Source organism: Mus caroli, unplaced genomic scaffold (assembly GCF_900094665.2).
Source record: "Mus caroli unplaced genomic scaffold, CAROLI_EIJ_v1.1 scaffold_16721_1, whole genome shotgun sequence".
In the NCBI taxonomy this organism is placed as follows: Eukaryota; Metazoa; Chordata; class Mammalia; order Rodentia; family Muridae; genus Mus; species Mus caroli.
The window spans coordinates 8,327-21,764 of NW_018389724.1; the positions used below are offsets into that span (position 1 = coordinate 8,327).

General features: G+C 37.3%; 1 protein-coding gene across 1 annotated transcript in view; it reads right to left on the minus strand.

The window, feature by feature from the left end:
* Window positions 1-12,662: 12,662 nt before the first annotated feature.
* The window catches only part of LOC110288261 (olfactory receptor 1496-like), a 5,504-nt gene continuing 4,728 nt past the window's right edge, over window positions 12,663-13,438 (minus strand). Inside the window, exon 2 of the mRNA XM_021154655.1 lies at window positions 12,663-12,822. Coding sequence (XP_021010314.1) covers window positions 12,663-12,822 — 160 coding nt within the window. The remainder of the gene's footprint in view (window positions 12,823-13,438) is intronic.

Sequence of the window (13,438 nt, forward strand, 5' to 3'; positions counted from 1 at the left end):
TCTTCCTCTCCAGTACCCTAATGAGGAAATATCAGTATCTCTTGAAAGTCAAAATAAAAATATAGTTATATCTAGTGTAGAGTATATATATATATATATATATATATATATATATATATATATATATATATTCTAAAACAATGAATATGAAAGTCCTCATAGTAATTATAATCTCAAACCTCAAACATCTATGGTCCTTACAATCATTATTTTTTCACTTAAAAATAGGTTTCAACCTCTGCTCCTTTCCTAGACAGCTTTTTTATTTGTTATTTTATTTATTTACATTTCAATTATTATCCCCCTTCCTGGTTTCCCCTCTGCAATTACCCAGATAGCTTTAACTATGACTTTTCTATAGAGATATAAAATGGACTAATTTTCTCCTGATACCTGCTCATTCTGGGTAACTGTTGTTCAACTCATTTGTCATTTTCTTTATAATATTTTATATGTTGGTGCTCTTGAAAAATTCTCTTAAATTTCACCATCATAATTTTGTATAAATTCCAAGAAAAACTCACATACTCTAATGTATTAGATTGCCATTTCAATCTCAGATCTGCATGTATATGTAACATACATATTTCTGCTCCAGTGTTAACTAATTACCTTCCTTCCATTTCATGTGCAACAGACACCAGAAGTTCAAAAGCCCCAAGTGTAAAGCATGTCTCTGAAAGCATTCCTCATTCTGCTATCTCTCCATTCTGATATAGTATAATGGAAAAAAGTTAGGTTTGAGTCAGACCTATGTGAATTTTGATCTATTCATTTTTTTCTGAATTAATTTGCCTTCATACATTATCCACAGTTTGTCCCCATTCTCCTCTGACTTGATTTATTCCTCTCTGTGAGCTTATATAAATATTGAGGAAAACAACTTGTCTTTACTGGAATACAGACACAGACTTCATGTTCTCATGTCTCCTGAACCTTTTCTCCTCCTTCAACATGCTCCATTTACACTGTCATAGTCTAACAGAGGAGTCCCTTTACTTCTTTTTTGATTTATTTTTCAGATTACCAATGTTGCTCTGAGTATAGGTATAAAGCTCCTGTCAGGGACACAAAGCTGTCTCATTTTCTCACAGGTGTCAGTGGTACATCCCACATGGTCTCACATGATTTTCTCTCATCATTTAGTGCTGGGGTAAATCTCTGTCTCCCACCCTTTAGAGTTGCTCCTCCTCTTGCCTATCACTCCCTCGACTCTGTGTCCCTTTCACCTGGTTCATCCTCACTCATATATCAGGCATACTGCCTTTTACATAGTCTGCTAAATTTTTCTGTGTCTCTATACTAATTGAGATATCTAACTATGTTCTCTAGCATTTTATACATATCCCATGCACTTAATATGTTGGTTACCTCTTTAAACTATTTCCCCATCAATTGTAAACTATATGTAGGAAAGGTCACATATACCTCCATTCCATTTGATTGTTTACAATTGTTCTTAATCTCCCATTACAGCCAACATCTGTCTGATGCAGTCTATATCATAGTCACATGTATGCACACACAAACTGATATGCACAGGCATGCATACACACATGAAAATTCACATATAGGCACAAATGTTAACATGCGATTTTGGACAACACTGAGTAATAAATCTATCCTCTGTCTCAGAGCTGACAGAAGAGGAGAAATATCAAGAAATCTAAGTAAGTTTCTCTGAAATGCTACAACCAAGTCTGACTGCCTGAAGCTTTACAGATTTACAGAGTTTGAGCCAGCTGAATTCAAAGTTTATATAGTTAGAAACGGTGGTTTAGAATTACAGAAGGGGAAACCATGTATGACAAAAAAATCATCATTTAAAAAGATGGTCTCCTTATGTATCCAAAACTACTTCAAACATGTAACACTTCTGACCCTGCATCTTGAGCATGGGGATAATAGGCATGTGTCCATGCCATGTTTCTGCTTCTCTAAATGAATAGTGCCTTTGTGTTATGTAGGCATGTTTGTAAAGATCAGAAGCCAGAGAAATAACCACCACCTATTAAAACTGATGGGCTAATGGACTTCATAACCTTCTTAGATGTCAAGCCCACGTTTCTCAAATGAAACAGCACATAAAAATCACAAGGGATATATTTCTAACATTTAGTACAGCCTCACATCATCTGGAATTATGTAGAAATCACTGACTTTATTTGAGTATTCATTTTTGTAAATTTAGATGAACACACAGATGATATTAATGTCACCCTTGATGGACTACACTTAGGAGCAATTACATATAATACCAGTAAAACAGAAATTTGTGAGCTTGTAAAAATAAAATTAACCATCATCTTAACTAGGATGTTAGTTCAGAGTTTGTTTAGACTCCACAGGTGAAAGCATAATTAACAACCCTTCAGAACTACAGTACTGAACTCCAACTTACAGGGCTTCTCTTGTGTTGAAATGGTAGGATACTGAAAGAAAAATACATAAGGAGAAATTGTAACAAACCCATCAATATTAAAGAGGCAATACGATCATGAAAGAAATACTTGCACAGTGTTTTGGGAGATAGAGAAAAGAAGAATGTTATCATACCAGGAAAAAGTTCTGTATCACACTGGAAATTCATGTGGATTCACAGCAAGGCACACTCTTTTCCTGCATGTATCCAGCTCTGTTGAGGCTGAGTCATATATTCTAGTTCACAATCCCGCTCACCTTCATTTATTTGCAGGTGCAGGACCTATCTGTTTTTGTACTTGTCACCTATCTGCATCATTCCTACTCACACCCCTCTATCCCTTGGTCTTAGTAACTCTGTGTCTCAGAGGGGTCCAGATCTGGAGTAACTCATTATAGACATAGCAATTATTCAGGGCCTTTCTAGGACCAATTTACCTCAGGGATCTCTAGTGGATACCAATTATAGTCACCAATCACTATTTCCTACCCTTAGTGGAAAGTTGAATTTAAAGAACAATAGCCACCATACCAAGGAAACAAATAGCAAAAGCAGAGCAAAACAAGCATGAAAAGATGCATGCTCATTGTATGTTTATATATAATGAACAAAGCTTCTGTTGACTGAAACCCAATTTGTTCTGGGGGAAAGTGAGGATACCACCTCATGTTATTAGAGATTATTCTGATTATTAATTACTTAAAGTGTCTCATACAACAAAAATTTGCATAAGAAGTCATTAGTAGTTTTTATATTTTTGGTTGTGAGCCTAACCTCCTAGTGTTTAAGAGCAAAGTCATGTGTTCTGGCCAACAGTAGTTTTTTAGCTGAATGAGAACATAGAAAACCACATACACTGGGAAGACTTCCAAGAAGAATCTCAATTCAACATGGCTGGCCACATGTAAGAAGAGGACTTAGGGCACATATACAACCTTCTAGAAAAATTTAAATTCATTGTCTAACTTTTTATGTGTGACCATATGTGAAAATGGAAAGAAAATGGCAAGCAGATGTCATGTTTAAGGCTTCCTCAAGCCAATAGGAAAGCAGTCCAGGTTCTTGTGCTTGTTCACTCATTTTGCCTTCTTACCTCTCTGTGAAAATGTTAATTGTAAAATTAAAATCAGTTGATGGTTTGACAGTGAAAAAAAAAGAAAATGTTAATTGTACCTACTACCACCATTATCCAACCACCCACCATCTATGTGAGATTACTTTATAATTTCATGTTGTATGAATTCACCATTGATTTAAAGGACATATGTGGCATTTATAATACCTTCCTTAAAGATAATTTCCTAAACTTGGCAGTCATAAAATGGATGAATTGTTGTACATAATAATGAAATACAAACTTTAAACCCAAGGGAATCTTTATTTTTATTGGTTTAACCTTTATTGGGTTTTTAAAGATGATTAGCTCTTGTTTGTGTGTGTGGAAATAGTAAGTGGGATCTAAGGATGTATTCAGTATTTTAGACACAGTGCTGCCTGCTTTTGTTGTCTAGAACAACCACGTTATCCTTGCTAATAGAGTGCTTTCAATTACTCCAAAAGGAATGATGTGGCTACTCTCTGTGATTTAGTTGACATGGAAGCAAATAGAGTTATATGGTGCACTCAAGTTCTAATTCAATTATCCTTAAGAATTGTGATATTCACTTGCATATATCTAACTAAATAACCTCAGTATTTTCTTTCTTTATTAAATTTTAATTTAATTTAATTTTTTTTACTTATTCACTTTATATCCCACTCACTGCCTCCCTCCCAGTCTCCCCCACACACAATCCTTCCCATACTTCTGTCCCTTTCCCCTTTTTCCTCTAGTGGGTGGGGGCCCTCTAGGTGTCCTCCTCAACCACCCAAGTCTCTGTGAAGCTAGGTGCTTCCTCTCCCACTGAGGCCAGACAAGGCAGCCCAGTTATTAGAACATATCCCACCCACAGGTAACATCTTTTGGGGTAGCTCCCATTCTAGTTGTCCGGGACCCATGTGAAGCTCAAGCGGGACATCTGCTACATGTAAGCTGGGAGGTCTAGGTCCTGCCTGTTTATGTACTTTGGTTGGTGGTTCAGACTCTGAGAGCCCCAAGGGTCCAGGTTAGTTGACTCTTTTTGTCTTTTGTTGGATATTCCTATCCTCCTAGGTACCCGTAATCCTTCCTCCTATTTTCCATAAGAGTTCCTAAGCTCCATCTACAGTTTGGCTGTGGTTATCTATATCTGGCAGAGTCAGCTGTTCTGTTGAGCCTCTCAGAGGACAACATGCATCTGTCTGCAAGCATAACAGAGTATTATTAGTAATGTTATGGATTGGTGCTTGCCCATAAGATGGGTCTCAAGTTGAGCAGGTTATAGGTTGGCCATGCTCCCAGTCTCTGCTCCCTCTCCATGCCTGCATTACTTAGAGACTTAAAGTTTTGTGAGTGGGTTGGTGTCTTTATTTCTCCACTGATGTTCCTGTCTGGCTACAGGAGGTGGCTTCTTTAGGTTCTATACCCCCCAAATAGTGAGTCACAGATAAGATTACCCCCATTAATTCCTGGGTGCCTCCCTTATCCTGGGTCTCTCTCTCATCCTGGCAATGCCCTCTATATCCTCACCCCAGTTGCAGATTTTCATTCATTTTCATGACCATCTATTCATATCTCCTGTCCTCCACACCTGATTCTGAATCCCCATTCCTTCCCCCATTCTCCTTCTTTCTCAGATCCCTCCCTCCAGTTGCTTCTTATAGCTATTTTATTCCCCCTTCTAGGTGAAATTCAAGCTTCCTCACTTGGGCCTTCTTGTTAAGCTTCTTTGGGTCTGTGGAATGTAACATGGTACCTATATTTTATGGGTAATATCCACTTATACTGATTTCTTTGAGTTACTTCAACCACTTTGTTGAAGGTGTTGATAACTGTAGAATTTTTGTGGTATAATATTTTGGTTGCTTATGTATACTATCATATCACATGCAAATAATGATACTTTGACTTCTTCCTTTTCAATTTATATCCCCTTTATTTCCTTTAGTTGTCTTATTGCTCTGGCTAGAACTTTAAGTACTATATTGAATAGATAGGGAGAGAGTGGACAGCCTTGTCTTGTCCCTGATTTTGGTGGAAATGCTTTAAGTTTCTCTCCATTTAGTTTAATGTTGGTTATTGGCTTGCTGCATATTGTTTTGATTGTGTTTAGGTATGTGCCCTGTATCCCTTATTTCTCTAATGCCTTTAACATGAAGGGGTGTTGGATTTTATCAAAAGCCTCTTCAATATATAATGAGATAATCATGTGATTTTTCTTTCAGTTTGTTTATATTGTGGATTACCTTGATGGATTTTCATACACTGAACTGTCATTGAATCTATGGGATGAATTCTACTTGATCTTGATGCATACTGTCTTTGATGTGTTTCTGGATTCAATATGTGAGTATTTAACTGAGTATTTTTGCATCAATGTTTATAAGATAAATCAGTCTGAAGTTCTCTTCATTTGTTGATTCTTTGTGTGGTTTAGGTATCAGGGTGACTGTGGCATCATAGAATGATTTTGGCAGTGTTCTTTCTGTTTCTGTTCTGTGGAACAGTTTGAGATGTATTGGAATTAGCTCTTCTTTGAACGTCTGCCAGAATTCTGCACTAAAATCATCTGGCCCTGGGATTTTTATGATTGGAAAATTTTAAGTAACAGGTTCTACTTCTTTAGGGATTATGGGACTGTTTGTATAGTTTGCAAGATCTTGATTTAACTTTGGTAAGTTGTATCTGTCTAGAAAAATCACCCATTTTATTAAGATTTTCCAATTTTGTGGAGTACAGGTTTTTGAAGTAAGATATAATGAATCTTTGAATTTCCTCAGTGTCATTTGTTATCTCTCTCCTTTCATTTCTTATTTTGTCAATTTGGAAACTATCTCTCTGTCTCTTGGTTAGTTTGGCTAAGGCTTTGTCTATTTTGTTGCTTTGCACAAAGAACTAGATCTTGGTTTCATTGATTCTTTTTATTGTTTTCTTTGTTTCTACCTGTCTGATTTCAGCACTGATTTTGATTATTTCCTACATTCTGCTCCTCTTTGGTATGCTGGCTTTTTCCCCTAGAGCTTTCAGGTGCACATTTAAATTGCATATATGAGAATTTTCTAATTTCTTTATGGAGGCACTTAATGCTATGAACTTTCTTTTTAGGACAGTTTTCATTGGGTACCATAAAGTTTGGTATTTTGTGCATTCATTTTTTGTTGAATTCTAGCAAGTTTTTAAATAACTTTTCTTTATTTCTCTCTGACCCATAGATCATTGAGTAGAGAATTGTTCAATTTCCAAGAGTGTGTAGACTTTCCAATGTTTCTGTTGTTGGTGAAGTCCAGCTTTTATCCATAGTGGTCTGATAAAATACAAGGCATTATTTCAATTCTATTATATCTGTTGAGGCTTGCTTTATGATTGACTATATGGTGAATTTTGGAGAAGGATCCATGAGTTTCTCAGAAGAAGGTACATTCTTTTGTCTCTGGGTGAAATATTCTATATATGTCTGTAAGGTCCATTTTATTCATAATGTCTATTAGTTTGATTGTTTCTGTTTAGTTTTTGTCTGGATGTCCTGTCAGTTGGTGAGAGTGGGGTGTTGAAGTCTCCTACCGTTAATTTTTGTGTTTTGATGTGTGATTTAAGCTTTAGAAATGGTGAGCGGAGAGGTGTCAGGAGAATGGATATTGCCCTGGGACAGCAGGCTCTCCAAGAAAGGCTAGCTTGGCCCAGACAACTCAAAGAGCAGGGAAGTTCAGTTGGGGGAAAGGAAACTTACCTATATTGTTCAGGAGTCTGATGGAGGTGGAGGAGAGGGAGCAGGGAGTCACCTTAGTATTTTCAAAGTCATTTAAAGCAATCTACAATGCAGTTTAGCAGTCATAATCCCCCAAAGGGTTCCTGTGTCCATTCAAACATACTGTCACCACCAACAATCTACAGTCAATTCTACTCTTTCTGTTTTCACAGATTTTCCTATTCTTGATATTTCATGTGAATATAAGTTCTTCATGGCCAGCTTCTGTCTATTTGCATGTTTCCAACGTATGTCTGTATAGCTTTATGCATCAATAATTTATTTTTATTGCCAAATAATTTGTCATTGTACAGATATGTCATAGTTACTCAGTCATTTGATAGGTCTTTCAACTGGACAATGATAAGTAGCATTTCTCTGAACATCAATATACAGTCATTCATTTGAATCAATTACTGTGTGTATGCACATAGTCAAATGGTAATTCTCCATCAGAAGGGGCATTTCCTTTTAAATTTTTAGCTTAGTTTAAATTAAAAGCTATTATTTGTTATATTAACATAAAATGTAGTTGGAATCATTGTAGCATTTTAATTTATACTTAGTTTGTCAACCATCTGCTCAACACCTTCTTTATTCCAACTTTCTGCTTTTACCCTGTTGCAACTCAGCATTCTCTCTTATACTTTCATATCACCTATTTTTTCCTTCTAATCCTTTTCCTTAAGGTCTCCATTTTCCCCCTCTTACATGTCATGTTTTAGGGTTCTGACATCTATAGACATTCTCACATACATACAAATATGTATGATTAATGGGTGGACTGGCACAGTAGTTAGGTGTTCTTGCTGCTCTTGCAGAGGATCCAGAGTCTTTTCCCAGTACTAATGAGGGAGCCCACAATAATATATAATTCCAATTCCAGGAGAACTATTAACCTTTTTTTTTTTTTTTTTGTCCAACGTGGGTACCAGACACATATGTTCAAAAGCATAGCATATAAATTTTTAATATTTTTTCAAATTCATAAAGGGATTAATTTCATGAGTGCCCCTTTCCAATCATTTCTAGAAGACACTATCTTGCAGCAAGGTACTGGTTCTCTGGTTTTTATAATTTTCATTCCCTTTTCCAAGATGGTGCCATAGCCTTGGGTGTAGTGGTTGCATTGAAGATGCAGCAACTGAGATTTTATCAACCCTAAATCCAATAGAGGGCTAATATACAACATATACAAGGAACTAAAAAAGTTAGACTTCAGGGAACCAAGTAACCCGGTTAAAAATGGGGTACAGAGCTAAACAAAGAATTCTTAACCTAGAATTATCGAATGCCTGGAAGCACCTAAAAAAATGTTAAACATCCATAGTTATCAGGGAAATGCAAATCAAAGCAACCCTGAGATTCCACCTCACACCAGTCAGAATGGCTAAGATCAAAAACTCAGGTGAGGACAGATGCTGGTGAGTATGTGAAGAAAGAGGAATACTCCTCCTTTGCTGATGGGATTGCAAGCTGGTACAACCACTCTGGAAATCAGTTTGGCAGTTCCTCAGAAAATTTTACATAATACTACCCGAGGACCCAGCTATAGCATTCCTGAGCATGTACCCAGAAGATGCTCCAACATGTAATAAGTACACCTCCTCTACTATGTTCATAGTAGCCTTATTTATAATAGTCAGAAGCTGAAAAGAACCCAGATATCCCTTAACAGAGGAATGGATACAGAAAATGTGGTACATTTACACAATGGAGTACTACTCAGCTATTAAAAACAATGACTTTATGAAATTCTTAGGCAAATGGATGCATCTGGAGGATATCATCCTGAGTGAGGTAGTCCAATCACAAAAGAACACACATGATATGCACTTACTGATAAGTGGGTATTAGCCCAGAAGCTTGGAATATTTAAGAAACAATTCACAGACCACATGAAACTCAAGAAAAAGGAAGACAAAAGTGTGGATACTTCAATTCTTCTTAGAAGGGGGAACAAAATACCCATGGAAGAAGATACAAAAGCAAAGTGTGGAGCAGAGACTAAAGGAAAGACCATCCACAGACTGTCCCACCTTGGGATCAATCCCATACATAGCCACCAAACCCAGACACTATTGTGGATGCCAACAAGTGCTTGTTGACAGGAGCCTGATATAGCTGTCTCCTGAGAGGCTCTGCTAGTGCCTGACAAATACAGAGTTAGATGCTCTCAGTCAACCATTGGACTGAGCACAGGGTCCCCAACGGAGGAGCTAGAAAAAGGACCCAAGGAGCTGAAGGAGTTTGCAGCCCCATAGAAGGAACAACAATATGATCTAACCAGTACCTCCAGAGCTCCCAGGGAATAAACCACCAACCAAAGAGTACACATGGTGGGACTCATAGCTCCAGCTGCATATGTAGCAGAGGATTGCCTAGTCAGTCATCAATGGGAGGAGAGGTCCTTGGTCCTGTTAAAGCTCTATGCCCCTGTGTAGAAGAATGCCAGGGCCAGGAAGTGGGAGTAGGTGGGTTTGTGAGCAGGGGAAGGGAGGGATAGGGGATTTTCAGAAGAGAAACCAGGAAAGGTTATAACATTTGAAATGTAAATAAAGAAAATATCTAATAAACAAACAAACAAACAAACAAAGAAACAAACAAACACCACAATCAAACAACCAACCAACCAACCAACCAACCAACCAACCAACCAACCAACCAAAGTAACAAAAGATTAGCCAATACCCACTCTGATTAGAAGCTTCTTTGCCCAAGGTTGAGAGCACCACAAATGTATAGGCTAAAACATAAATGTTTGGAAGGCAGTTTCACAGCATATGTTTTTAAAAGACATTTAATTGAATTTTCAGTTGTTCAATATCTGGTCTTGACAGTTGCCTTTCTTGTTACCACAGAACCACACAGTAGTATCTACCAATAGTTCATTCATTTATGTTGTTGAATAATGTTTCATTCTGTGAATATAATACTGAATATACCTGGCCATCATTTGATTGCTCGGTTTGCTTATTGACCATTATACATTGTACTTGCATGCATAATGAAGTATAACCATTTGCTTGAATCCCACAACTGTTGTAGCTATGTGTCCAAGTGTACAATTTCTCAGTCATATGTGTGTCCAAGTGTACAATTTCTCAGTCATATGGTAACTCTATGTTCAATATTTTGTCAAATAGTCTTTTTCCTAGAGCAAATGCCATGTTTCAAAGTTAGACTTTGATGTTTTGGAGTTTCATTTCCTCTGCAGGATCTCACTGTGCAGCTTGGAATGGTCTCACAGCCTCATGTGCAATGAGGCTGACTTTACGGAATCTCTCTGTGCATTGAGACTGAACTCACATTTATATTGATCCTTCTGCCTGGAGCGTTCTCAGTGCTCAGATCTCAGGCATGATTCATCACACCTGGCCTGATTTTTACTTATACTTTGTTCAGTTTTTCAGCAAACCTCTCTTTTTCCCCACTTCCTTCTCTTCTCTTTAAACCATGGTGACACAGTCCATCTTCTACATTACATATGATACACATTGCACAGTGGTTTGTTAATACAATTGTATGATTTTATGTACTAATTAAATATTTAGATTTTTTGAAGACATGTACATTATAGGCCATATTTTCCCTTTTATTTCTTTATTTAAATCCCAAATGCTGCCCCCTTCTGGTCCTCCTTGAAGAGTTTTTCCTGTTATTCCCCCTCAACACTTGCCTCAGTGAAGGCAGCTCCCTCCCCCGGTCATTCTCCCACTCTGGTGCATCAAGTCTCTGCTACAGTAGGCACATACTCTCCCACTGAGGCCAGACAAGGCACCCATTTGCTATATATGTGTCTAGGCTCTATTCTTGCACTGAGGTACTGTTTTGTATTACTCAGCAGAGCTTTTGCTTTCTTCTTATATCTTCACCTAATGCCATTGCTATTGAATATATAATAATTTCTGTCTTTTAAACTGTTTTTCACATGAGAAGGAAAGTGATTTAATTTACATCTTTTCTGTTTGCCCCTGATAATTCTGTCATACTATGATGATGTGATTTCAGTGTTTAGCACTGACCAAAATCAGTGCTACCTTAACTACATGGGAATAGCAAAATAACAATAATAAATATTTAAAACTATTTAATAAAAAGGCAGAATTCAAAATTCTATGAGCTATTATCAACTTTTGTAAATATATGTGTCTCTCTCTCCCTCCATCCCTACCCCCTGTGTGTATATATATATATATATATATATATATATATATATATATACATTGAAGTGCTTATGTATATCACTGGGTGGAAGATGACATAATAATTAAAGAAACAAAACAAAGAGAAGACTGTGTGGGAGCATAAAAGTTCAAGGTGTGCATAATCCTATTAAAGATTACACAGAGGTTCAAGTAGGGATGTTCCCCATGTAGTGAAGCCCTAGAGGCAGGATTGTTTTCACATGATGATGATGATGATAATGGCCACGGCAAAGGTGTTTGTGTGTATGTGTTTGTATGGGGGATCAGCAGAGTAAAAAGTGTTTTGTGTCATCACCCTACCAAGGCCAACAGAGGATATAAATGGAACAAAGTTATTACATGCAATAGTGAAGCAAAGAATATAAAAAACATAAAGAAAAAATTATCTTTCTACATAAATGAGACAAAAGAGTGGAATTGATCTATGGTCTCATAATCACTGACCCATTGCTTATTTGTGTGAGATGAGAAGTCACTGCAGCTCACATTCTTCAGTTTGTGAAACAGGAAATTTTCTATCTCCTTGAGATGGTCAGAAGTATAAAATAAAGCCATCCACTAGAAATGGATATTTTACAAAGTAAAATATGAAATTCACATGAGGCATTACCAAATTCTAGCCTTCTTTCTTCTTTCCCTCATCTTAGAGAAGTAAATTAAATGGAATGGTCCCTGGTTTTTAATCAAAATAACACCAAAGTTATAAAAAAGACACTGTTGTACAAAACAATTCCCCCAAATTTGCTCAAGGTTAAAACTGGTAAAAAAATTAATATGAACTGGGAAATATGAAAGGAGCTAAGAGTAAAAATTATGTCAAAATCAGTGTGGAAATCCTGTAGAAGGAGGTTGGGTGGTGGAGAGATTTCATTGTTATAAATCAACTGCTTATACTATTTTAACAGATACCCCAGACAACACAGAAGTTAGGATAGAATGATAAAATGTTGAAGTAACTTAAGAATGCCAGGAATGTAGATCATATTTGGCAATACTTCCTTCATTACGCATTTCCAGGATCATTTATGCTAGGTAAGAAGGAATATGTAGATGAATATCAAAGATGATCTTCCTTACTTTGACTACTCCACTAAACTTTCTCTCTTTTGTCTATTGGACTATGTGGGCTATATGATGATGGACAGCACCTGCCATAAAATATTAATATCCATACATTTATTACATAAAATTAGGTAAAAATCGTAATAGCTACCATTTCAAACTGATTTTCTTATTGCAGACAACTCTAACTAGGATTCCCTTCATGTCTCTGTTCCTCAGGCTATAGATGAAAGGATTCAGCATGGGAGTCACCACTGTGTACATCATTGCCATGACATTTTCCTTTACAGTAGAATTATTACCTGATGTGTGAGGAGCCGCCTTCACATTCGCCATTATAAGATGGCACTGACACCCGTATTCTAAGTAGTAAACAAGCAAGCTGCGCATGTGCCGGGGTAGCTTTCCACTCCATGTGCTCTTCCCTGTGAGGACAACTCCAGTCGATGGGCTGCAGCCAATCAGGGAGCGACATGTCCGAGGCAGAGGACAATCCTCCATAAAAGAGATGGGGCTCCGCCATTTTCCTCTCTCTTCTCCACTGGCTCCTGAAGAAGTGAGCAATAAAGCTTTTGCTGCAGAAGATTCCAGTTGTCCTGAGCGTGTTCTTGCCAGTGGGGACGAAAGCCCAGGATAAGTGGCGCCGAGAAACCGCGCATTACAGCTTTACAAGGTATGTCTGGTATTGAACTTTCTCTAGTGTTAAAAGCCCTTTTGTTCCTTTTCACATGTCAACAAGTGGTTAAGGCAGGGTGGAGAATTCTGTACGAAATTCAAGACAGTCTATCAGAAGTAAAGTGGGGAGAGAGAGCAGGAGCAAAGAGGAAACATGGTGCACCAAATAAGTATACAGGCCTTTCCACGGGTCTTGAACCCGAGGAAAAGTTAACATCAGGGAAGAATACCTGGGGAGAGATTAGAAG